This window comes from Lontra canadensis, unplaced genomic scaffold (assembly GCF_010015895.1).
Source record: "Lontra canadensis isolate GAN:19392208 unplaced genomic scaffold, GSC_riverotter_1.0 scaffold710, whole genome shotgun sequence".
NCBI classification, from domain to species: domain Eukaryota; kingdom Metazoa; phylum Chordata; class Mammalia; order Carnivora; family Mustelidae; genus Lontra; species Lontra canadensis.
The window spans coordinates 6,494-34,195 of NW_022631694.1; the positions used below are offsets into that span (position 1 = coordinate 6,494).

At 35.8% G+C, this 27,702-nt stretch overlaps 1 protein-coding gene across 1 annotated transcript; it reads right to left on the bottom strand.

Moving 5' to 3' along the window:
* Positions 1-37: 37 nt before the first annotated feature.
* Positions 38-18,570, bottom strand: LOC116863206 (ankyrin repeat domain-containing protein 26). Its single transcript, XM_032850696.1, has 8 exons — positions 18,392-18,570; positions 15,525-15,673; positions 12,701-12,868; positions 10,774-10,807; positions 10,072-10,213; positions 4,843-5,056; positions 2,981-3,164; positions 38-520 (listed from the first exon to the last, which is right to left on the bottom strand). Exons 1-8 carry the CDS (start codon positions 18,485-18,487, stop codon positions 338-340), a joined length of 1,170 nt encoding a protein of 389 aa, XP_032706587.1. The 5' UTR covers positions 18,488-18,570; the 3' UTR covers positions 38-337.
* Positions 18,571-27,702: the final 9,132 nt, after the last annotated feature.

Consider the following 27,702-nt stretch of genomic DNA (forward strand, 5'->3'; position numbering starts at 1 on the left):
TGGGCAGGCGTCTGCTTGAAATTCTCTCCATCTCCCTCTGCCTCTCCGACTGCCCCCACCACAAATAAATAAATAAGTCTTTTTAAAAAATTATTTAGTAGGAAAAAAGTCCCAATTTCTGTGAGGAATGATGTGTAAGTTTCAACTTTCCTGAGGGTAACTACTATAAGAAAAAAATGTATAACACAAATAACAGAATGAAAGTCAAAGTTTAAGAAATAAGTACATTGTGAAGATACTAAAATTATACTAAATTAATTATAATGAAAATACAGAAGGAAGTGGTCCATGGAAATAAGCATCCTAAAACACTTCATATTATTTAACCAACTACAGATTAACTTGACATGTTACATTGCATACATACCTGATTCCTACTCTGAGCCAGTTTTTCCTTTAAGTCTTTTACCTCATCTTCTAAATTCATACGACAACGTGATGTCCCCTCCAGTGAAGCCTCTGACACAGATAGTTTTTTTCGGGTATCGGCCAGTTCTTCTTGAAGTTGTCTCACAGCTCCCTAATAAGACATTTCTGTTACTGGTTTTATAAATCATCTTACTATTAAATTATGTTAACAATATATAACTTTAACCTATGTACTTGGAAAATTTCACAAGCATCAATTCATCTCCTTTTCCTAACATATACACATTATGGCTGTTTAATGAATTTGGTTAAAGATACAAAAAGATGTTATCCTGCCTAGTCAGTATTATGTTACTTAGTTAATTAATTCAGCCCCACTATCCTTTCCTTGTGGGTGAATTTCCCCAAAGCTTCCCAATCTACTGAAGTCTCAAAAAGAAATGGGTATATAGGTGGGACTAACATTGGTAAATTGGTAACATTATGAAATGTTTTCCCTCTATTAGAGGCTTAAATTAATGTCAGAGTTCCTCACATGTTCAATCCTCTGCTCAAATCCTTTTAATAGATAACTATCTCAGAACATAAGTGAAGTCATTCTCATGGCCTTCAAGACCCTAGATGACCTGGCTTTCACCTCTCTCCCTGACCTCCATTCCTGCTACACAAGAATCCTGCCACCTCTCATTAATCTGAAAATGGAGATCCAATGCCCAATTAATAAATTTCAGAGATACAATTCTCTTTGTCTTGGACAAACTTATGCCCAAATGATAGTAACTGAGCTTTGAAATGAGCAAATTTTTTGTAAAATTGCTTAAAAAATTATAAATAGCAGTGGGAAGATTAAACCAAATATAGTTTTGCTAAAGCTCATCACAGTTGTCCCAAATTATGATTTAATGAAAAGTAAGGGCCTTCAAAGGATTAAAAGGTCATAAGAATACATGATTTCAGACTAAAAATTCAAATTTATATAAATAAGAATAAAATTATGCCAACCTAAAATGTACATAAAGCTACTATGTATAGTTTGCATAAATGTATAAATATATAAAATATATATGTATATACACATATACATAGATTTATACTATAAATATATACTTATACATATATATGTATAAAAATACTGAGATAGTGTACTTTTTATTCAATTCACTTGGGAAATCTGGAGCTGACTGTCAAGTTAATCCACTTAATTGAATCTCAATTTCAAATATGCATGCTTTAAAAATCCTCTATGCTTGCAGTGTTGGCTTTTAAAATATATACACATATATACATGGAGAAAATATATATATACAAACACATATATATATACATATATATGTATACATATATATATACACACACGGAGAATATATATACACACACACATATGTACACACACACACACACGGAGAAAAAACAATAATTTCAGAAAATAAAATATATATACATACAAATACATACACACATGTACTTCAAAATAACTAAAGAAAATACCCCAGAACTCCTTTTGTTATCCATTTGTATCTCCTTTTGGTTTTTTTTGTTTTTTGTTTTTTTTGTTGTTGTTTTTTAAAGATTTTATTTATTTATTTGACAGAGAGAGATCACAAGTAGGCAGAGAGTCATGCAGAGAGAGAGGGGGAAGCAGGCTTCCCGCCAAGCAGAGAGTCCGATGCGGGTCTCGATCTCAGGACCCTGAGATCATGACCTGAGCTGAAGGCAGAGGCTTAACCCACTGAGCCACCCAGGTGCCCCTCTATCTCCTTTTGTTTGCAAAGGTGATTGTTTAGAATTCCATCTTGTAATATTCTGGCATCCTGTTCTCGACAAAGTTGTTTTTCAGTATAATACCGCTCTTCCACAACCTAAAGACATATTTTCATTAGGATTTTGGATAACACCGTTAAAAAAAAAAAAAGTCAAAAGGTTAAGAGAACTTAAAAAAAATGTTCAAAAGTAGCCGCCTTTTTAAATACAAGGATTTTTATCCTACATGAATAACTCAAATTTTAATTTAAATGACAGCTAAATTTTCATAGATACATAGGTAGATATAGTATGTGAATATAGGTAGATATAGTATGTGAAATAAAATTTCTTTACAAAACATTTAATTCCATCATAATCTCAAGGTGATTTAGCCTATATTTTAATACAAAAAATCCAAAACTGGGGTGCCTGGGTAGCTCAGTTGGTTAAGTGTCCTACTCTTGGTTTCAGCTCAGGTCATGATCTCAAGGTTTTAAGATCCAACCCTGAGTCAGGCTCTGCACTCAGAGTCTGCTTGAGATTCTTATCCCTCTCTTTCCCTCCCCCTCTACACATTCCCCTACTCATGCTCTCTCTCTCTAAAAATAAAAAAAAATCTTTAAAAAAAAAAGCCAACATGCATATTTATCTCAATTTACCCTCCATCCCTTCATTCAGAAAATATACATAGGGTTTATATGAGAAGCCAAGAATTCCAATAAATTAATGATTTTAGCTATAAATATCATAGTTCCTATTAGTATAAAACTAAATTTTTTATCTATTTTATACCTAAGTAATATACATTAAATCAAGGGATATTATAGATAATAGTGATGGAAATATGCCATTTTTATCAAAGACTTACCTGATTGAAATTATTTCTTACAGTCTTCAATTCCATATCTAGTGCTCTAAGATTAAATTCAAGTTCTTGTTTCATTTCAACTTCTTTCTTATACTGCTCTTCTCTTCTTGTTAGTTGCTCCTGAATCTTTTCATATAACATTTCATCATTTCCTCTGTTTTCTCTCTCTTGTTTTAAAGTAAATCTGCAAATAAATGTGCTTATTTTAAAATTTGTTTTGTAAGCAATAGAAAGCTCATGTTATGATCTGGTGCCACATATGCTGGTTTATTATCCAAATGAAATTTCTATGTTCTCAATTTTTTTCCTTTCTAGGGCTCATGTTTTTAATTTCTCACTTCAATCTCTTCCAAAAGATATATATAGTTGAAAAGAAGCAATGAAAAAGCATTATGCTGCTTAGTACTAATATCTCTGGGAGACATCTCTGGGAGATATTGTAGGGAAAGGAATTTTGAAATTATTCAAGAAAGAATGGAAAATTATTGTTTTTTCCACATACTCGTAATTACTCCTCCATTAGAAGAGATAATTTAGTTATTATTTAAAAAGAGAAGTTCCTGTTTATAAAGAAGTTATAATTCACTACAAGTAAATTGCTACTTCACGAATTATCACAGGTATGGCAGTGTAAGACAGCATCTGCAGATGCATTTACACAACGTACATCCACAGACTACTGTGATCCAGGACTAGGCTAGGGAGTCGAATATCTGTTGCCCTACGATTTTTATGTTTCTTCTTCTGCAATACCCTCAATTTACCTTGTTGATTATTATTCATTTCATTTTTTTAAAGATTTTATTTATTTGATAGAGAGAACACAAAAAGGTGGAGCAGCAGGCAGAGGGAGAGGGAAAAGCAGGCTCCCCACTGAGCAAGAAGCCCAATGGGGGACTCAACCCCAGCACCCCGGGATCATGACCTGCGAAAGGCAGACACTTAACCAACTGAGCCATCCAGGTGCCCCTGATCCTTTTCTTTTTCTTAATTAACATATAATGTATTATTTGTTTCCCCTATTATCCATTTAATAAATCATTTGAGAACTCCTTTTATAACACAGGATCTATATTAAGTAAATAATAAAGAGTAATATGTGCTTGCATCATAGACTTTTGAATTAATTTCATCAACATATAAGAGAGATGCTGAAAAAAACTTAGCAGTAATCATTTCCTATTTCCCTTTTTAATCACTGTGTATGTTTAAAACTAGTTTTTAAAAATTTTTCTGTCTTGAGAAAAATGGCCATTTTATACTCTGTTGATGGGCATATAAATTACCATAAAATTCCCTGAGAACAATTTAAAAATAGGATCAAAGACCTTCTTTAAAAATTTTTATATTTTAAGTAAACAACACTACATCAAAGAATTTATTCCAAGTAACCAGAAATGTAGAAACAGATTTATATAAAAAACATTCCCTACAGCATTAATTAAAGTATAGAAAAATGGGGGTAAAAAACCCAAAATTCAATTTGGTAAATAATGAGGTTTCCACATGGTGGATTTCTATATGGTCATTAAAATTATGATTTGGAATATTCATTAAATTATTAAAAAAGTATTCACTGTTAAGAACTTGCTGTATTATTTTGAAGAATCTCATACTTCACAATACTAAAGAAGTTTTCTTCCCTATAAAATCCCAGAAGGCAAGTTAGCAATTTCAAAACTTCTACGCATCTGTAGATAAAAGTAAATAATTCAAGGGGTGCCTGGCTGGCTCAACTGGTAGAGCATGTGACTCTTGATCTCACCCTTGAGTTCAAGCCCCACATATATTGGGTGTGGAGCCTATTAAAAAAAAAAAAAGGTAAATAGTTCAAGTATTTCCTTAAAACCAAGATATCATACCTCAAACTGCAGAGTTCTTGCTCCCATTCTACTTTTTGAAGCTCCAACTTAGATAGCATTTTTTTTGTTTCTGATAGCTCCTTTTGTAGTCCCTTAGCCTTATTTTCCATTTTTTTATTTTTTCTTTTAAGTTGTCCACAGTGATATTCTTTAAGTTCTATTAATCTTCCATATGAAAGAACCGCATTCTGGATTTTCAATAAACTGACAGAATCTACATCAGAGAAAAAACAAAAACAAATAAAATATATAGGGCACCGGGGTGGCTCAGCTGGTTAAGCATCTGACTCTTGGTTTCAAATCAGGTCATACATAATCCCAGAGTCATCGGATCGAGCCCTGCATCGGGCTCCACTCAGCATGGAGTCTGCTTGAGATTCTTTCCACCCTTCCTCCCTCCCGCTCTGTTCTTTCCCACACCCCCAGTCATGCTCGTTCTCAAATAAATTAATTAAATATTAAAAAAAAAAAGAAATAAAATATATGAGTACTTTTGGCATATAAAGGACTGTATGCTTTCACATTCACTCATTCATACATTAAACAAATATATATTGAATGATTTCAATATAAAATATATTACTGGGATGCCTGGGTGTCTCAGTTGGTTAAGCATCTGCCCTCAGCTCAGGTCATGATCTCAGGGTCCTGGGATCAAGCTCTACATTGGACTCCCTACTCAGTGGAGAGTCTGCTTCTCCCCCCGTCCCTGCCCCTCCCCCCGCTTATGCACTCTGTCTCTTAAATAAATAAAATTTTTTAAAAAGCAAAAGATATTACACTAAGCTCTGCAGATCTCTGGCTTTTATTTAGCTTAAAGTCTAGTGAAGGAGAACACAATTATAAATTCAGATAGTTCCTATAATAAAAGAGTTCTATGATTACAGAACATAACTTGATCTATGGTAAGAAGGGAATATTTCCCTGAGGAACTATGCTGAGAAATGAAGGAGGAGCGGGAAGCACGTGAGCAGAGGAGGAGGGAGAGCATTAAAGACGGTCTGTAGCATGTGCCAAAGTTCTACTGCAATCTGCTTCTGGCCAAGACGGAGTAACAGGTACTGATTTATCTTCCTACCTGAAAAAAGCCAAACAAAAACAGGTAAAATACACTTTAAAATCATTTTCAAGAAAAAGGAATTCAGGCAATGAAGGACAACGATCCCTGAAAACACAAGAAGTTAGCCTAACACATACCTGAGCTCACTACCTTGGGACAATTTCCAGGCCATGACACAGGGGAAGAAACTGAGACAGACTCCACCAGACTCCCTGAGTTGAGGTGATGAAACGGAGTCTGGTGAAACCAAGACAGATGAGATCAGGTCAAAGCACTGGCGAGGAGAAAGCAGAACAAAGAACAAATCCCGGAGATCAGAAGAGTAATAACCAATGCATGCCCGTAAGGAAATCTCCTGTGACCAGGGGAAAGATCCGTCCGGAAAGTGCAGAGGACACTCTGCCTGGAGCTCACATGGCACCAGGGGCAGTATCTATCCCCATTAGCCATGCTGGAAACACTCATAACCCGCAGCACAATGAATACAGTAAGTAGGTTGTGCCTCAGCAGTGGGGAATTATGAGCTTTAGGCTCAACACTACTCTGGATTCACCTAACAATTCATAAGAGCAGGATGGGAAAGGATCAAACTGTTTGTCATTAACTTAGCTAGAATTCCAAAGAAAGCATAAAAAGATTTTTATGTGGAGGCATAGAAGCTAATTTTTAAAAAACCAAATAGCACTTACAGAGATGTAAATTATGTCAGACATGAAAAACACACTGGATTGGAATAAACACATATTAGACAGCTCAAAATAAAAGACTGAAACTTGACATCTGAAAACTGTGAGAAGCTAATATACAATTTCCCAAAGAGGCAGAGAAAAGGAACTAGAAAAAAATATTCGAAGAAAAAAATGACGGGGGCACCTGAGTGGATTCGTCAGTGGGCGTCTGCCTTCAGCTCAGGTCATGATCTCATGATCTCAGGGTCCTAGGATCAAGCCCGGTGTTGGACTCCCCGATTAGAGGGGAGTCTGCTTCTCCCCCTCCTTCTGCCACTCCCCCCTGGCTCGTGCACTCTCTCTCTTTCTCCTTCTCTCTCTCAAATAAATGAATAAAATCTTTAAAAAGAGAAAAGAAAAAATGGCCAAAACCTTTCTAAACTTAATGAAAACTATAAAACCACAGATCCAGAAGGATCTGGCTAGGAGTGAAGAAAAGGAAGTAAACCTTTATAATTTTCTTAAACGACACATGATGTGTTATAACATTACTAGATGGAGTACTATGATGCTTAAGTCATATACTTTAGGCTCTAATCACCAAAATAGCAAAACTAAAGAGTTATAGCTAGTAAGCAAAATACATATATACACATACACACATAAATAAAACTAAATCATAAAAATTACTTGCTCAATCCAAAAGAAATCAGAAAAAGAAGAGAATGGAATGAAGAGCAGAAAGGACAAATTGAAGTCAAACAACATGATGACAGATTCAAATCAACTACATCAATAATCACCTTAAATGAAAATGGTCTAAAGGCCTCCATGAAAAGGCAGATGTCAAAATGGATAAAAAGAAGACCCAGCTATCTGCCACCTATTTAAAAAAAATGCATTTTAAATGTCAAAACTACAAATGTGTTAAGAGGTCAGAAATGTGATAGACCACACCAACACTTGGCAAAAGAAGGCTGAGCCTGAGCGGTTACATTAATACCAGACAAAATAGATTTCAAAACAAAAAACATTAGCAGCAATAAATAAGTTCATTTAATAATGATAAAACAGTCAACTAAAGGAAGCATAATAAACCTAAATGTTTATGCACCTATTAATAGGTTCAAAATACATAAAGTAAAAATTGACAGGACTTCAGAGGAACAAGCAAATTCACAATTATAGTCTGAGATTTCAGTAGGCAGAAAATCAGCAAGGACATAGTGGACTTGAACGCCACTGTTCTTCTCAAGCATCCATGGAACACTTACCGAAAGATGATATTCTGGGTCATAAAATAAATGATAATAAAAGGAGTAAGTCAAAAGAACTGAAGTCATAAGAGTGTGTTTTTTGACCACAAAGAAATTAAATTAGAAATCAAGAATAAAAATATCTCTGGAGAATACTCAAATATTTGCAATCTAATTAACACACATCTAAATAAACCCTGGGTCAGGGCACCTTGGTGGCTCAGTCAGTTAAGTGTCTGTCTTCGGCTCAGGTCATGATCTCAGGGTCCTGGGATCAAGCCCCACAATGGGCTCCCTGCTTCGAGGGGAGTCTGCTTCCCGCCCCAGCTCATGCTCTCTCTCTCTCTCTCTCTCTCTCTGTCAAATAAATAAAATCTTTAAATAACTCCTGGGTCAAAGAAGTAAAGAAAAAAGAAATTGGAAAATATTCTGAACTGAATGGAAATGAACATATAACACATAAGAATTTCTGGAATCCTGCAGTAGCAGCACTCACATGAACATTTATAGCACTGAATGTATGTACTAAAAAAGAAAAGCCTCAAACTGATGACCTTTGGCTCCACCTTAAGAAATTAGTAAACTAGTAGTTTAAAAAAGTTTGATAAACTTTGGTTATGTAGAAAAATCTGACAGAATTTTTTAAAAAGCTACTAGAACTAATAAGTAAACTTACCAAGTTCAAGAATAAACCTGGACCCATACCCTGTATCATAAATAAAAAAGAATTAAAAATGGGGGCGCTTGCATGGCTCAGTCAGTTAAGTGGCTGCCTTTGGCTCAGGTCATGATCCATGGGTCCTGGGATCGAGCCCTGTGTCCAGCTCTCTGCTCAGCAGGGAGCCTGCTTCTCCCTCTCCCTCAGCCTGCCATTCCCCCTGCTCATGCTCTCCCTCTCTGTCAAATAAATAAATAAACAAATAAAATCTAAAAAAAAAAGAATACAAACTGGATCTCATGGATCACAGATCTAAATGTAAGACCTAAAACTATAAAACTTTGTTATTCAACTGCAAAACTTCTAAAAGAAAGCATGAGAGAAAACCTCTGACCTTGTGCTAGGCAAAGATTTCTCATATAGGAACACCAAAAGCAAAAATTCATAAAAGAGCAAAGGTATAAACTGGACTTCATCAAAAAGAAAAACTGCTCTTCAAAAGATACTGCTGAGAGAATGAAAAGTCACAGACTGGGAGAAAATCTTTGCAAAAAAAAATAATACAGGTGATAAAGGAACTATATCTAGAATATACAAAGAATTCTCAAAACTCAACAGGTATGAAAACCTAATTTTTTTAAATGACAAAGGATTTGGACAGTTCAAAGAAGATATACAGATGGCAAATAAGCCCACAAAGATATGCTCAACATCATAAGTTATTAGGGAAATATATATTAAAACCATAATGATACATATACTACAGACCCATCGGAACATCTAAGATTTAAAAAACTGACAATACTAAGTGTTCATGAATATATAGGGAGAAATCGGAACTCTCAGACATTGCTGGTGGGAATTGAAAATGGTGCAACTACTTTAGAAAACCATTCGGCAGTTTCGTAATGAGGGAATACAAAGAGACACGAGACTTAAGGGTTATTACCTGCCTGAATTACAGTTATGGTTTCATATGTATATACATATGTCAAAACTATCAAATTATACACTTCATACATGTGCAGTTGTCCTAACTTAAGCTGTTGAGGGGAAAAGAGCTCTATTGTAAGAAAAATATCTAAAACAGTGGCTGAGACACGGAAAGAAGGATATGAAACAATCCAAGATGAGGCTGAGAACTGTGGTCTTTCAGCCCAGAACGATGAGAATAGCTAAGCTTTAAGCAAGGGGGTCACGTGATGAAATATAAATTTTTAAAAATATATGGTAACTATGGTTGCAGAGTAGACCAAGATTCTGGGGGGTGGAATGACAGGGAAAACAGTCCTGAGGTTGTTTCAGTATTCTAGGACAAATACAGTGGTAACCTGACCTTGGGTGAAGGCACAGAAGAGGAGAGTTAACACACATCAGGTGTGCCATTCCCATGACGAAAAGTATAGTGGAAATTACAGCTCTTTGGCTAAGAGTATTCAACATTTCTCTACTTTCATATAAAACGTATTTCTGAGATGAGTAGCTCTATAACACATCAGTGTTGTATGGTACAGCACTAGACAAGAAGTGCACATATTACTATAGTAATGTACATACAAAGGCTTCATATTTACACGATGGTCTTACCTTTACAATCCATGACATGTTGTTCAATTAGCGACATGCAAGTCATATAATTACAGCAAGGCACGTGGAAACCCTCCGAAATTGTTTCAGATGATGGAGTTAAGTCATCAAAGTCATCCATAGAATCAATTTGCTTTTTGACCTACAAATAAATAATACTACTTCAAAATGTCCCCTAAAGATTGATAAAATATACTGACTGTAGAGAGATGATAAATACCCGTATCTCTTTATAAGAGCAAAAAAAGGTACTTTCAAAAGGACTGATTTTTATCAAAACGACCTTTATCAATAACTAGTGTTTCTGAACAACTTTTGCAAAGTATATGTCTGTACAACAAAGGCAGATTTTCTCTTTTTTCACTATACCTTTCCTAAAGTTAATTTTTTATCATGGAATAATATTTCTGATAAACAGTATTTATCAAAATAACATAATAATGGGGCACCTGGGTGGCTCAGTGGGTTACGCCTCTGCCTTTGGCTCAGGTCATGATCTCGGGGTCCTGGGATCAAGTCTCACATCAGGCTCTCTGCTCAGTGGGGAGCCTGCTTCCCACTCTCTCTCTGCCTGCCTCTCTGCCTACTTGTGATTTCTCTCTCTTTGTCAAATAAATAAATAAAATCTTTTAAAAAATAACATAATAAAATAAAAATTTAAAAATTAAAAAAAGAAAAAAATTTTTCTATATATATATTTACCTCTTCCTCGTCACTAGATGTTTTCTTTGCAGATCTAAAAAAAAACCAATTCTTTTCAGGCATATATTAAATACTTAAAATACAAGGAATATCTAAATCCTATCTACTATATTATTAATAATGTTAACAAAGCATTAAATTTAGATCAAACTGAGCAAAGGAAAATCATAATGTTACTTGCATTATTTGATACAAAGAAATATACCACATTTTTTGTTGTCATTTTCAATAAAAACAAGCTTTTACTGGTTCTAAAAACTATTTGGAAAGTGCAAGTTAAGTTCTTATATGGAAGAAACCCTTTTTTAATAATCATGATATTAGTGTTTTGAGGATCTACTGTGTAAATACTATGCATTATTATGAAAACTTCACATGTTTTAAAGGTATTTTAAGCCTCACAACAATCTTACAAAATGTAGGTAATTATATTAGGTATTTTACACAGGAAGAAAATGAGGCACAGAAAAAAGTAACTTCCCAAAGCTGGTACAGGTGGTCAGGAGTAGACCCAGAATTCAAATCCAGAAAATGTGCCTTCAAAATACATGTTTTACAGTATATGGTGAAAGTAATATTTAAGTGTTTTTAAGTAATCTGATAGCAAATGAATCTATTAGTATTCCATTTTTAGCTATAATTGTAAATAATAATTCATAAATCTTAACTATTTTTTAAAATAAAAAGACTTCATATGTAGGCAATATTGAAAATCTACTTTTAAACAACTCAAGATTTGCTTCTTCTACAGGACTTGATCAATGGGCATTCATTTATATATTCAACTGTTTATTCACAAACAGACACTTATTGAGTATACTATATATGTGTCAATGACTCTGTTGGTACAGGAATCTTCGGCTTTTGTAATTTAGAACTTTATAAACCAAAAGTAATAATCTATGATAGATTGATAGTTTATTTTTCAATTATAAATAAAATCTTTCCCCTTCCCCCAGAATGTAAACAAATATTAAGTAAATATAACCAGATAATTCAAAGTCCCTAATAAAACGATAGCCATTCATGATACTGTCAAAGGCACTGAATATCTAAAATTATCAAGGAATGGGGGCGCCTGGGTGGCTCAGTGGGTTAAAGCCTCTGCCTTCAGCTCAGGTCATGACCCCAGGGTCCTGGGATCAAGCCCCACATTGGGCTCTCTGCTCAGCAGGGAGCCTGCTTCCCTTCCTCTCTCTCTCTGCCTGCCTCTCTGCCTACTTATGATCTCTGTCAAATAAATAAACAAAATCTAAAAAAATAAAAAATAAAATTATCAAGGAATGATTAGTTCTATTCAGAATGGCCCAAGGTTTGTATATTTACTATTATATGTATAGTTTTAAATCAATGAATGATAGTATCTGCATATTCAATTTTATGAGAATACTCCACTGTGGAACCAATTCTGAATAAACAATTTCTTGACACAAAACTACATGAATAGGAGTACTAAGGACAATTACTATATCATCTTTAAAAGAATGTAATACAATCAATAAGCTTTCTAACATTTGGAAATGTGAACAAAATTAAATGAAATAACCATGCCTATCTCTACTGGATCATTTCCGGGAGCATACAAAGGTATTCTAAAAGCTCCCATCTTAAAATTAAAAAATAAAGAAAATTCTTTTGAACTCCACATTCTTTTTCAGTTATCATCCACTTATCTATTACCTTTCCCCATAAAAATTCTCCAAGAAGTTCTTTATACTTATTCATTACAGTCCAGCTTCCATGGTGACTGTTGAAACTGCTCCTTGTCAAAGTCACTTGTCCTCATCTTAACCTTTCAAGCAGTGTGTCTGATATACTTGAGTATTTCTTGTCTTCGCCTGTACCTAGACTACAGCATTTTATTTCCATAAAAAGTAATCACTGTTAAAATTCCTTCAGAGGGAAATAAAGAATTTATAGATTTTACCTTCCTTCATCCTGATCCATTCCACTTGAAGGGCTGTCATCATTCATTTGCAGAGGATGAGAAATTAGAGAAGGGGCTTTCTCAAACCTTGATGTAATCACAGATTCTTTTGATGTTTGTTTTTCTTTATCCTCTGTCCTTACTTCCTTTATATCCAAAGCAGGATCACTATTTTAAAAGATCCATTTAAAATATCCATTAAAAAGCTGATGTTTTTGGCAGCCTGGGTGGCTCAGTTGGTTAAGCCACTGCCTTTGGCTCAGTGGCCTTCTCCCCTCTTATGCTCTCTCCTACTCTCTATCCCTCTCACTTAAATAAATGCTTGACATTTCTCTTATACCATACACAAAGATAAACTCAAAATGGATAAAAGACCTCAAGGTGAGGCAGGAATCTATCAAAATCCTAGAGGAGAACATAGGCAGTAACCTCTTCGACATAGGCCACAGCAACTTCTTTCAAGACATGTCTCCAAAGGCAAAGGAAACAAAAGTGAAAATGAACTTTTTGGGACTTCCTCAAGATAAAAAGCTTCTGCACAGGAAATGAGACAATCAACAAAACAAAGAGACAACCCATGGAATAGGAGAAAATATTCGCAAATGACACTACAGACAAAAGGCTGATATCCAAGATCTAATAAAGAACTCCTCAAACTTAATAGACACAAAACAGAAAATCACATCAAAAAATGGGCAGAGACATGAACAGACATTTCTCCAAAGAAGACATACAAATGGCTAACACACACATGAAAAAATGTTCATCGTCATTAGTCATCAGAGAAATTAAAATCAAAACCACGTTGAAATACCACCTTACACAAGCTAGAATGACCAAAATTAACAGGACAGGAAACAACAAGTGTTGGAGAGAATGTGAGAAAGGGGAACCCTGTTTCACTGTTGGGAATGCAAGTTGGTACAGCCGCTTTGGGAAATAGTGTGGAGGTTCCTCAAAAAGTTAAAAACAGGGCGCCTGGGTGGCTCAGTGGGTTGGGCCTCTGCCTTCAGCTCAGGTCATGATCTCAGGGTCCTGGGATCGAGTCCTGCATGGGGCTCCCTGCTCAGCATGGAGCCTGCTTCCTCCTCTCTCTCTCTGCCTGCCTCTCTGCCTACTTGTGATCTCTCTCTGCCAAATAAATAAATAAAAATCTTATATAAATATATATTAATATCTAATATCTAATCATATAATATTTTCATATAAAAAAGTTGGAGATAGTCTAATATATCTATATGTTAGATATATTTATTATATAGAGAGCTAGTTTATATATATTTATATTTATATTTATATTTATATTTATATATATTAAAAACAGAGCTACCCTAAGACCCAGCAATTGCATTACTGGGTATTTACCCCAAAGATACAGATATAGTGAAAAAAAGCAGCAATGTCTACAATAGCCAAACTGTGGAAGGAGCAGAGGTACCCTTCAACAGACGAACGGATAAAGAAGATATGGTCCATATATACAATGGAATATTCCTCAGCCACCAAAAAGGATGAATACCAACATCTGCATCAATGTAATGGAACTGAAGGAGATTATGCTGAGTGAAATAAGTCAAACAGAGAAAGACAATATGACATGGTTTCACTTATTTGTGGAACATAAGGAATAGCATGGAGGAATTAGAAGGAAGGGGAAAATGAAGGGGGGAGAAAATCCGAGGGGGAGATGAACCATGAGAGACTATGGACTCTGGGAATCAAACTGAGGGTTTTAAAGGGGAATGAGGTGGGAGAGTTGAGTGAGCCCAATGATGGGTATTAAGTAGGGCATGTATTGCATGGAGCCCTGGGTGTTATACACAAACAATGAATCACAGAACACTACATCAAACACTAATGATGTACTGTATGGTGACTAACATAGTGTAATTAAAAAAAAAAGAAAGAAAGAAAAAGAAATGCTGGGATAGAAAAATAAATAAGTAAATAAAAGTATTCTAAAATTTGCATAAAACATGACATCAAACCAAAAACTTTAAATATACTTTGTTAAACAATCAGTACCTTGTAGACCTAAACTCATTTTTTCTAACAGTCGCATACTACATTGTTTTACAGGGGTGAAAATTTACTTCCCTATTGACAGATTCTTAGACTATCTCCAACTTTTTTATATGAAAATAATGCTATAATAAATATCCTTAACGTATGTCATATTTTATATATATATAAATGTATAATAAATGTCCTTAGAATGTGTGTGTGTGTGTGTGTGTGTGTGTGTGTGTGTGTGCGTTTACACAAGTCACGTTTTCCTATAGGATCTAGTCCTGGCAATGAAGTTCTTGGGATAAGGGGTCAGAATATTTTAAAAAAATTTTTTATCATTTTTTTAATTTATTTTCAGCATAACAGTATTCATCGTTTTTGTACCACACCCAGTGCTCCATGCAATCCGTGCCCTCTCTAATACCCACCACCTGGTTCCCCCAACCTCCCACCCCCCCACCTCATCAAACCCTTCAGATTGTTTTTCAGAGTCCATACAATATTTAAAATTTTTGAAACACACTGCTAAATCACCCTTCCGAAAGGGTTTACCAATTTTATTTAACAACAGTGTATAAGAATGCCCTTTTCTTCACATTTGCTAACCTTGGTTGTTAATTTTTTAATAAAATATTTATCACTATGATTGCAAAAAATGGTATCTCATTATTTAAATTTTTCTGATTAGCATCCAAGATGAAATAACCTTACTAAAAAACATAAAATTTGTTAATCATGAATGTTAGCTCCAACCAGAATTTGTTTTATAGGAAAATAATAATTACCTACTATTTAAATATTGCTATAGGCTTACCCATCAGATTCTTCATTTTCCGTAATAGGACATAGGTTGTTATCAGTTTTTCCACTCCCTATTGGATGCATTAGTCCAGCAGCAGCAGAAGCATATACGCTTTCCAATACTGCCATTTCATCATTTTGGTGCTTCTCCGTTTCTTCAATCTTTAATAGAAGTTTGATACGAAGGATAATCGTTACTAGTTTATTCATTAAAATGAACTTTTTTTCATTAATTATACATGTTTTAAAGGTTTTATTTATTCATTCATCAGAGAGAGAGAGCACAAGCAGGAGGAGGTGCCAGCAGTGGGAGAAGCAGGCTCCCTACTGAGCAGGGAGGCTAATGCAGGACCCCATCCCAGAACCCTGGGATCATGACCAGAGCCAAAGGCAGGCTCTTAACCAACTGAGCCACCCAGGCATCCCAGAACTTTTTTTCATTAATTATATCATTTGACTCTTAGTTTGTCATAATTTTAATTGATAAAAATATTTTGTGTTTATCATTACAAGGAACTGCAATTTTTATAAATTCTGCTTCATTTCTGTTTCAATAAAAAGAGAGGAATTGGTTGGGACGCCTGGGTGGCTCAGTTGGTTAAGCCACTGCCTTTGGCTCAGGTCTTGATCCCAGGGTCCTGGGATCGAGTCCCATGTCGGGCTCCTTGCTCAGTGGGGAGCCTGCTTCTCTCTCTGCCTCTGCCTGCCACTCTGCTTGCTTGTACTCTCTCTCTCTCTCTCTGACAAATAAATAAATAAAATCTTTAAAAAAAAAAAAAAAAGAGAGAGGAATTGGGACGCATGGGTACCTTGTTGGTTAAGTATCTGCCTTGGGCTCAGGTCATGATCCCAGAGTCCTGGGACAGAGTTCAGGCCTGCTTCTTCTGCCAGTACTTCCCCCTGCTTGTGTGCACGCGCTGTCTCACTCTCTCTCTCTCACTCTCTCTCTGACAAATAAATAAAATCTTTAAAATAACTAGTTTGGTTTATACTTTTTGCCATTTGCATGTCAAACTCTTGGTCTTCTTTCACTTCAAACGCAACCCGTGGGTTCCTTACCTTTTTATTTTCTCTATCACTATCAAAATTCATTTTTGTTAAAATTCTGCTCAAAGTCTGATTTGTTATCATTTTCAGAGTCTGATTTATTTTCACTTAAGGAAAGATCAGAAGATGACCGGCAACTCTGATCCCAGGATGAATGAGAAAGAACAACATTTTCGAGTCTAGACTCTTTCTATTCAGGTAATGCCTGAAGTGCAACAAAGACAGGCACTGCAAATGCATCTTTTTTCTCACAATCAAGTCTATCATTTGTCAAATTAGTAGGTATTTCCATTAAGTTTGCTTCTTCTTTAAAGGGACCATGTAGTGACTCTTCCTTAGGGTAAGCAGTAATTTTGTGTTTTTTTGGTTTTGTTTTTGTTTTTGTTTTTGTTTTTTGTTTTTTGTTTTTTTTTTCACAAATTTCACCAAACTTCTGCTTTAACTCTCTGGTGATGAGTTTTAACTTATTTTTCCACTCTAATTTGTCTTGTTTGGTCCACATGTCCTCACACTTTTGAACAGAGGGATGTTCTGAATATAAAAATATATCATCCTCTCTATCACATTCCTTATTCATTCCTGGTTCTTGGGCCATTTTTGACAGATACAAAAATGGAAAGTTAAAGTGCTGTATTTGATTTTCAGATGTCCTTTCTGTCAGCATACATGTTTGTAATATAACTCTATCCTTAAGTAATCAAGTATGGACAAAGAAAAATTAGAAAATAATTAAAATTTAACTGTTAAAATTCTTAATCTATGTTAAACTGCTCCCAAGTCACTGGATTGTAACTAAGAAGCGAAAAATAACTTGTCCTAGGCTGAAACAGAAGAAAAACACAAATCCATAAACTTAACTTTGTCAGTTTTTTAAACTAAATAATTCATTACATGTTACATCTACCAAAAAATGAATTACATGATTTTCAATGTTACAAACTTAAAAACATTTTATCTTACCATACCTTAAACAGTGAGCCTCCCTAGTGCATTTGAGGATTTTTTTTAAAGATTAATAACTAGAGAATAGGCAAACGTATAATTAGGAGCCAAAATCAATAAACATCAATCAGAAAGAAAAATAAATTCCTAAATTTTAATTCAAATTATATACTATGATAGTATTATACATCACCATAAATGATCTGCCTGTATCCAGCTATTGTAATGTCCACTGAGAGTGGATAAGAAAAAATGTTAATAATACTTACAGATTCCCTATACTGAAATGAAATAACTGAAAATGTGCCTCTTTATTACCCAACTACAAAGGTCCCATCCTGGAAGGTGTGATTCTATGATAGGCAATTGTGTTGATTTTATGACCCTACTCTCTGAAGTCAACTACACAGAGATCACAAGGCAAAATAAACCTTTAATCTTGGCATTACTGACTGGCAAAACAGAACTGCACATTTTGAACCACTGAGAACTGCACATTAAGAACCACTAAGAATCACTCCTTCTACATGAGTCTAAGTCAGTAGTCGTCATTGTTATACTGCTCATAATTTCAACTGCTTAAACATACGGTTCAGTATTTGATGTTACCTTTTTAACATGTAAAAACTTACAAAAATGGAAGAAGCAAACAATATTCAGGAATTTTTTTGGTCCAATTCCAAGGATAAAATTTAACTATAAGCTACTATAAATTCTAACAATATTTTAAATTTGGTAACTTGTAAAATTTTACAAAAACTAAATATTAAATTATAATCTATCAACTTCAATATATTTTGTTCAGAAGATAATTTCATTTGAACTATCTTACATTCTTAAAGCAGGGAAAACAATATAAAACTGGAAATTTAAACTTAAATTTGTATATACCTGCAGGTGTTTATTTTCACTTTCATTAAGACTTTCTTCCTCTTTTTCTGTTGACATTTCTAAGTCCAGTTCTGCTGAAAAATCTATATATTTCATTAAAATGGACAAATTAGAATGGTTAGATAAAAGCTATAACCTTCATAAAAATAGAAAACAACATCTTATCAATTAAGAGTTTAAATTAATCTTTAGCTGAATATTTACTTTAAGAAATACTTTAAATTATCAAATATTTCAACAAACCATTTGGGAAATACTAAATGTCACTAGGTTAAAGGCATACAAACATCTCAAAGAATCATTCACAAATTCACCCACCTAACACCAATGAACAAAACAATCAGAAACAAATTTTTTAAAATGCAGCAGAAAGATATAAAATCACAACAGACTATTCTTTACAGCATCTCTTAAGCAACACCCTAAGCTTCAACTACATTATTCATGGTTTCCAAAATTACTAGTATTTTTTATGCCTGTATCAGTGTATAACCTTCCTACGGGTGTATTTCCCTGATGAATGTAAACATTCCTAAAATGTTTTCCTCTACACTTGACAAATTTCTTCACATCTTAGAGGACACAGACTGCTACGTAAAGTCATCCTTGATTAAGGCTACCCTTCCCTAGATAAATAGACCTCTTTCTTTGGGGCTACATTAGTACTATACAGATTTTTCTAGTGCATCTTCACCACCTGAACTGTAAGTTACTTCTTTATGTATATATACTCCTTTTGTTACTGGACTGTATGGGACAATCTCTCTCTTTCTCTCTTTTTAAGAGGTGGGGGGAAGGAGAAGAGGGAGAGAGAATTTTGACCGGCTCCACGCCCAGCACTGAGCCTCACATGGGGCTTGATCTCACAACTCTGAGATCATGACCTGAGCCAAAATCAAGAGTTGGACACTCAACCAACTGAGCCCCCCAGGTTTGCCTAATGGGACAATCTCTTAAATCATCTCTGTATAAACAGTCTTTATTCTACTCAGTAATTATATACTGAGTTCCCAGTAAGTGCTAGGCACCCAGGTTTAAAGAAGCGTGTAGATAAAAGGTGTCAGGAATGGATTTTGTAGAGCTAATGCCTGAACTGAGACAGCAACACTGAGGTCAGCAAGATTCAAAGGGGTTAGAGGGTGGAAAATGGGGGGAGTATACAAGCACATAGTAAGACAAGGGAGAGAAACACACAAGAGGGTAAATATCTGTCTAAAATACAGGAATCAAAGGGGAAGACATCAAAAGCAGTTCAGAATGCCAGAGAAAAGGGCAGACAGTAGAAAGGGTTGGAGAGCTTAGCAGAACTCAAAATTATGAAAGCTTTATATGTAATTTTAAGATACCTGGACACAAACATATTTTCAACAATGGTTCCCAGTCATATTTGCGTTTGAGACACATCACTCTAAATGCTGTGGAGAGGGATGAATTTGAGGGGCATTGTAATAAAAGGTGGGAGACGAATGAGAAGGCACTGATGCAAAGTAAAGATGAAGCACACCTGAACTGACAGAATCGTTCTAGAAATATTGAGGATATAAAATTATCAGGGCCAGTACAGAATAAATCTATATTAAATGAATACACACACAATCTTGGGTCCCTAGCACCAACTTTGCTCATTACTTTATAAAAGGCATCAAGTGGGAATTAGTCTACATGAACTGTTTAAGTTTCATGTATTTATTTTATAATTTTTCTGTTCCATATCTTCCTGTGTTACAGGAGCCTGTAGGTGCTTTGTTTTAAAGGTCCTGCTTCTTGGACCTACCAAGCTCATGAGGAAGTAACAGGAACAAGTCACTTATATAGGTAAATAACTTTGAATTTATTGTCTGCATTCACTACTCTAGGAAATAATTGAAAATCTTTTGAAAATATAGTGTTAATTCTACAAGTAAAGAAAGAACATAAAACTACAGGGGTGAAAAAATTACTGTACAATTTATTAGTACCGATCTGATCATATGACTGATGAAAGGCCCTGAGTTAACTGGTACATTAAGTAGAGCACACATTAGATATGGTTAATCAATAGACTGAGTATATCAGGAGAATATTATTTTTAAATGATATAGTACTCCTTAAAACCAATATTCCACTTATTTCACTCAGCATCATCTCTTCCAGTGAAATAAGTCAAGCAGAGAGAGTCAATTATCATATGGTTTCCCTTATTTGTGGAGCATAACAAATAGCATGGAGGACATGGGGAGTTAGGAGAAGGGAGTTGGGGGAAATTGGAAGGGGAGATGAACAATGAGAGACTATGGACTCTGAAAAACAATCTGAAGGGTTTGAAGAGGTGGGGGGGGTGGGAGGTTGGGGGAACCAGGTGGTGGGTATTAGAGAGGGCACGGATTGCATGGAGCACTGGGTGTGGTACAAAAACAATGAGTACTGTTATGCTGAAAATAAATTAAGAAAAAAAAAAGATTAATAAATAAAAAATAAATGATGTTAAAAATTGAAAAAAAAAACAATATTCCACTTATTCATCAAAATTAATGAAGGGGGGTGCCTGGGTGGCTCAGTCAGTTAAGCAGCTGCTTTCAGCTCAGGTCATGACTGGCTCCTGGGATGGAGTCCTCCATCGGGCTCCCAGGTTAGTGGGGAGTCTGCTTCTCCCTCTGCCCCTCCTCCCACTTTTTCTCTCAATCTCTCTCAAATAAACAAAATCGTTAAGTAATAATAACAAGAATAATAATAATAATAAAGGGGCATCTGGGTGGCTCAATGAATTAAGTGTCTGACTCTTGATTTCAGCTCAGGTCATGATCTCAGGGTTGTGAGATCGAGCCCCACATCAGACCCCTGCTAAGCGTGAAGCCTGCTGCTTGCGGTTCTCTCCCTCCCTCTCCTTCTGCCTTCCCTCCCTCCCTCCCCACTTTCTTGCTCTCTAAAAAAAAATAAAAATAATAAAGCAAGGAGGTAGACTATGCATACATAGTTGAGAAGATGGTACTATATAGTAAATTCTCAGATTCCCATTATTGCTGGGAAAGCCAACTCTAAAATAAAGTCATAGAGAATATAGGAAATATTTTAATATTTGGTTTGGGAAGCTGCTTTTTCTAGTTACATTGAATATAATTTGACCAATACTTGTGAATTTTAGGCTATAAAAATAAAGCTAAGAAACTTTGTTTTCAATAAGCAATCTTTAGACCTCTACCTAGTATTCCCAGCTGGGCACAAACTTCTAAATATAATCCTGCCACCCACTCTCAAGTGAATGCTAAAAACAGCCTAAAAGAAATTACTTTCTCCTAATTCTTTTTTTTAAAAGATTCTATTTATTAAAATAAAAAATATGTATTTCAGAATTAGTGTCACACTACTGATAATAAAAATTTTAACATTTAGGGAACCAATCCTGTATTTCTATAGTTTCCAAAAGTACTTTGATTTGGTAGATCATATCAGTCTTTCAAGGGTTTTTGGAAACAGCTATCATATCAAAAAATTAGATATCTTTACAAAAAAAAAACAAAACCCAAAAAAAACAAAAAAAGCCATAGCTTCCATATCTCATTTGAATAATGAATACCAACATAACCCGTATCTTTGATGTCCAATAGACCTAAGGAGGATGAATACGTGGCTATGATTTACCCCATGTCTAGCACTCCATCTGCTTTCAGTATTCTTTGTGGCACTGCTGTGATTTAATCTGTTCTAGTGCAAATACCCTCAAGCCATCTAAAGTGAATTCTCTGGAGTTTCCTCCTCAACTCCAAAACTTCTCAGCTAATGTGCCTTTCTTTTTTCCCTTGATCCCATCACTGTCCCTTCTTCAAAAGTAATTTCTGAAAAAAAGAAAAAAAAAGTAATTTCTGGGGGCACGTGAACGGAGCCTCGGATTGCGCATCCCGCTCTTGATTTCAGCTCCCATCACGATGGAAAGGTCCCCAATAGAGTCCCGCATCTGCCTCCAGGCCTAGAAGCCAGTGTCCTTGAGGAATCCCTTTCCCTTTCCCTTTGCCCCTCCCCCTGATCACTCTCTGTCTTTCTCATTGTCTCTCCATAGAATAAATACAGAAATCCTTACAACAGAGCTATTGCTGGACCTATGGTATTGATTGTTCTTCTTTTATACCCCTTTTATTATGGATTATCTCTACCATTTCTCTCCTCTTTATTTAGCACTGATATCTTACATCTGTAACTTCTCTTTCTGCATCTCCTTGCTCCCCTCTAGGTAAATACATGCTCACAAATAAAAACAAAATAATGCTTTCCCTTGATCCTATGGTGTCTTGAAGTATCCAGGGCCTTTCCAGATGTCTCTATGTGGGTGTCTATACCCTTGCTACGGAGCACATGACCCAAGGACCTTTGACTTTCGCATCACCTGATAGGTCAGAATGCGGAATCCCAGACCTGCTGCTCACGATGTGCATTTTTAACAAGTTCTCTGATGATTCACTAAAATTGGAGAAAATCTGGTCCATACTGAGTCGCTGCCACATTCCTTCACCTTAACTTCACCTTCTAGAAGCAACCTTCACGTTCGTCACTATCAATTCTTCAAAACTGGAAATGTCTTAAAAGTCACAAACTTTCTAATAGACTTTTTATCATGGCTAGGGCTTCCTCGATTTCCCCCGAAATGACCCTGCTCTCTTCTCCTTCCAATTCTCTTACTTGGCCCTCAATGATACTATTTATGAAGTACCACCATATACATGCCATTAAGCCACACATTCTTAGAGCTGACTAGACCATAGCTCTGCATCATCAACCACATCGGTCTTTAATGTCTTCCCAACAGCGAGGAAAGCAGTAACAGGGGGAAAATTTTGGTATCCGACTCTGACAGGTTTTGATACCGGTAGCTCCCCTGATATACTTCCAGCAAATAGTCTGCTCTTCCTTTTTTTTTTTTTTAATTTTTTATTTCTTTGCAGTGTAACAGTATTCATTGTTTTTGCACCACACCCAGTGCTCCATGCAATCCGTGCCCTCTCTAATACCCACCACCTGGTTCCCCCAACCTCCCACCCCCTGCCCCTTCAAAACCCTCAGATTGTTTCTCAGAGTCCATAGTCTCCATGGTTCACCTCCCCTTCCAATTTCCCCCAACTCCCTTCTCCTCTCCATCTCCCCTTGGCCTCCATGTTATTTGTTATGCTCCACAAATAAGTGAAACCATATGATAATTGACTCTCTCTGCTTGACTTATTTCACTCAGCATAATCTCTTCCAGTCCCGTGCATGTTGATACAAAAGTTGGGTATTCATCCTTTCTGATGGAGGCATAATACTCCATAGTATATATGGACCACATCTTCTTTATCCATTCGTCCGTTGAAGGGCATCTTGGTTCTTTCCACAGTTTGGCGACCGTGGCCATTGCTGCTATAAACACTGGGGTACAGATGGCCCTTCGTTTCACTACGTCTGTATCTTTGGGGTAAATACCCAGTAGTGCAATTGCAGGGTCATAGGGAAGCTCTATTTTTAATTTCTTGAGGAATCTCCACACTGTTCTCCAAATTGGCTGCACCAACTTGCATTCCCACCAATGGTGTAACAGGGTTCCCCTTTCTCCACATCCTCTCCAACACATGTTGTTTCCTGTCTTGCTAATTTTGGCCATTCTAACTGGTGTAAGGTGGTATCTCAATGTGGCTTTAATTTGAATCTCCCTGATGGCTAGTGATGATGAACATTTCTTCATGTGTCTGATAGCCATTTGTATGTCTTCATTGGAGAAGTGTCTGTTCATATCTTCTGCCCATTTCTTTATATGACAGCATTGTACTGGCATAAAAACAGACACATAGACCAGTGGAACAGAGTAGAGAGCCCAGATATGGGCCCTCAACTCTATAGTCAAATAATCTTTGACAAAACAGGAAAAAATATACTGTGGAAAAAAGATAGTCTCTTCAATAAATGGTGCTGGGAAAACTGGACAGCTATATGTAGAAGAATGAAACTCGACCATTCTCTTACACCGTACACAAAGATAAACTCAAAATGTATAAAAGACCTCAACGTGAGACAGGAATCCATCAGAAACATAGAGGAGAACATAGGCAGTAACCTCTTCGATATCAGCCACAGCAACTTCTTTCAAGATATGTCTCCAAAGGCAAAGGAAACAAAAGCGAAAATGAACTTTTGGGACTTCATCAAGATCAAAAGCTTCTGCACAGCAAAGGAAACAGTCAACAAAACAAAGAGGCAACCCACGGAATGGGAGACGATATTTGCAAATGACAGTACAGACAAAAGTTTGATATCCAGGATCTATAAAGAACTCCTCAAACTCAACACACACAAAACAATCATATAAAAAAATGGGCAGAAGATATGAACAGACAATGTCAGTTTTTAAAGGGTTTTTCAATCAGCAATAATATCAATAAATTACCTATGTTAAAAAAATAAAAAGCTATAGCTTCCGTATCTCATTTAAATAATGAATACCGATCTAACATATATCTTTGATGTCCAGCTGACCTGAGGAGGATGAATATGTGGCTATGATTTACCCCATGTCTAGCACTCCATCTGCTTTCAGTATTCTCTGTAGAGCTGCTGTGATTTAATATGTTCTAGTGCAAATACCCTCAAGCCATCTCAAGTGAATTTTCTGGAGTTTCCTCCTCATCTCCAAAATTTCCCAGCTAACGTGCCTTTCTTTTTTCCCTCATTCCCGTCACTATCCCTCTTCTTCAAACGTAATTTCTGGGGGCGCCTGGGTGGAGCAGCGGATTGACCATCCAGCTGTTGATTTTGGCTCAAGTCATGATGGCACAGTCTTGGGATTGAGCCCCGCATCAGTCTCTAGGCTCAGAAGTGAGCCTGTTTGAGGCATCTCTTTCCCTCTACCTTTGCCCATCCCCCTAATCACTCACTGTCTCTCTCATTCTCTCTCCCTAAAATAAATAAAAGAAATCCTTAAAACAGAGTTATTTCTGGATCTATGGTCTTGATTGTTCTGCTTTTATACCCCTTTTACTAGGGTTTATCTTCACCACTTCTTTCCTCTTTATTTAGCACTAGTATCTCACATCTATAACCTCTCTTTCTGCATCTCCTTGCTTCCCCTCTAGCTAAAAACATGCTCACAAATAAAAACAAAATAGTGCTTTTCATTGATCCCATGGTCTCCTGAACTATCCACTGGCCCTTCCAGATTTCTCTACAGAAATCCCTTGCTACAGAGCACACAACACAGGGACCACAGACATTGGCACCACCTGAGAGGTCAGAATGCAGAATCCCAGACCTGCTGCTCACAATCTGCATTTTTAGCAAGGTCTCCGAATACTAAAGTTGGAGAAATTCTAGTCCATACTGTGTCTGCTACCACATTCCTTTACCTTAACTTCACCTTCTAGAAGCAAGCCTTATGTTCATCACTATCAATTCTTCGAAACTGGAAATGTCTTAAAAGTCATAAGCTTTCTAATGGATTTTTTTATCATGGCTAAAGTTTCCTTGATTTCCCCCAAACTGACCCTCCTCCCTTCTTCCTTCCAATACTCTTACTTTGCACTCAATGATACTATTTATGAAGTACCACCATTTTTATGCCATTAAGATACACACACTTATCGCTGACTAGAACATAGCTCTGCATCATCAGCCAGGGCAGTCCTGAATGTCTTCCCAACCATGAGGAAAGCAGTAAGAGCAGGAAAATTTTGGTATCCTACTCTGACAGGTTTTGGTACTGGAAGCTAACCTGATATTATTCCTGCATTTCAAATAGTCTGCCCCTCATTTAAAAGAATTATTTTGGTGGGGTTATGGACATTGGGGAGGGTATGTGCTATGGTCAATGCTGTGCAGTGTGTAAACCTGGCGATTCACAGACCTGTACCCCTGCAGCTAAGAACACATTATATTTAATAAAAATAAAAAATTTTAAAAAGAAAATAAAAAAATAAAGAATTGTTTTACTTTACCACCTTCCACTCTAAGAGCTGCTTATTGTCCTTCACTTATTCCCTGTATTCTTGACTTTCTCATCAGTCACTCTTTTTATCCTTTCCACTTATTTCCTGTCGTTCCTTTGGTCTTAGAGTATCTTGAAATGGAACCACTAATTAAGCTCCTTTGTGGCACCCTCAATTTCATCTGTTACTGACACTGACACCTGATAAAACTTCAACTTATCTCCTTTTCAATCTTTCTTCTCTTTATCTCTATTCAATAGGTGATTTTCTTTGGATATTTAAATATATCAGTGTTCCCATTTTACATCAATATGTTATCAAATGACTTTTTAATAAAATACAATTCTTACCTTCTACTTGTTCATTTAATGTACTTGCCCCTTTCTGATCTGCATTTCCAGATAAATGATCAATGTATGTCTCTGGAAGACACTCAGAATCATTCTGTTAAAATGAACAACAAAAATTAGTTGCATAAAGATTTCCTAATCCTTTTCTAAGAAAATATCTGAATTTCCCACTTTAATAGTAATCAGACTCACAAATAAGAAAAGCATGTACTGAAAACCGAAACATTTAAAAACCTCATATATGTTTTCTAAATTAAATGTAATGTTTTTCTTTAAGATTGTATTTATTTGACAGAGAGAGATCAGAAGTAGAGAGAGAGAGAGAGGAGGAAGCAGGCTCCCTGCCAAGCAGGGAGCCTGATGTGGGACTCGATCCCAGGACCCTGAGATCATGACCTGAGCTGAAGGCAGAGGCTTAACCCACTGAGCCACCCAGGCAGCCCCTAAATGTAATGTTTAATCTTCATTTGGCCACTGATTGTAAACTGAACATCAAATGCCAGAGTAAATATTTTCTTGGACAGAACACTGACTTATATGTACATTTCAACAGGAACTAACAAAACACCTAACTCTCCTTTGCATTCCCCACCAAAATAAAAGGATATTAAAAATATTTAAATAAATTCTTTAGTAAGTGTATTTGCTACAAATTTAAACTGTTCCTAACAGCAGAACCTTTTTCCATGTTAAAATAGGACACTTGACATAGGAAACCTTGGAGTAGATCATGCTGAGTATAAAGAGTACAGTGTGGTAATGGCTGCTTCATTTGGATAAACAAAGGCTTGGAAACTTTATTGACAGGATAATGGTTAAATGCAATGGCAAAGTAGGAAGAAAAACTTTTCTTGAAATTATGTTTAAATAATAGCAAAAAGTTTTAGGTATAGGTATGAAACTCTCCAAAAAGTATAATAAGCTTTCACAAGGGAATAATAAGAACATTTATTTATTAATTACCTAAAAGGTACCAGGTAGTTATTTTAGTATATCCATTTTCTTTTCTACAAACAACAATAATACCAATGGTTATGACAAT

Coding starts and splice junctions, on each gene's coding strand:
- LOC116863206 (XM_032850696.1), bottom strand. CDS start 18,487: ATGAAATATATAGATTTTTCAGCAGAACTGGACTTAGAAATGTCAACA. Junction 15,674..18,391: donor GTGAAAATAAACACCTGCAG/GTATATACAAAT, acceptor CTTCTATTAAAG/ATTGAAGAAACGGAGAAGCA. Junction 521..2,980: donor TAAGAAATAATTTCAATCAG/GTAAGTCTTTGA, acceptor ATGTCTTATTAG/GGAGCTGTGAGACAACTTCA.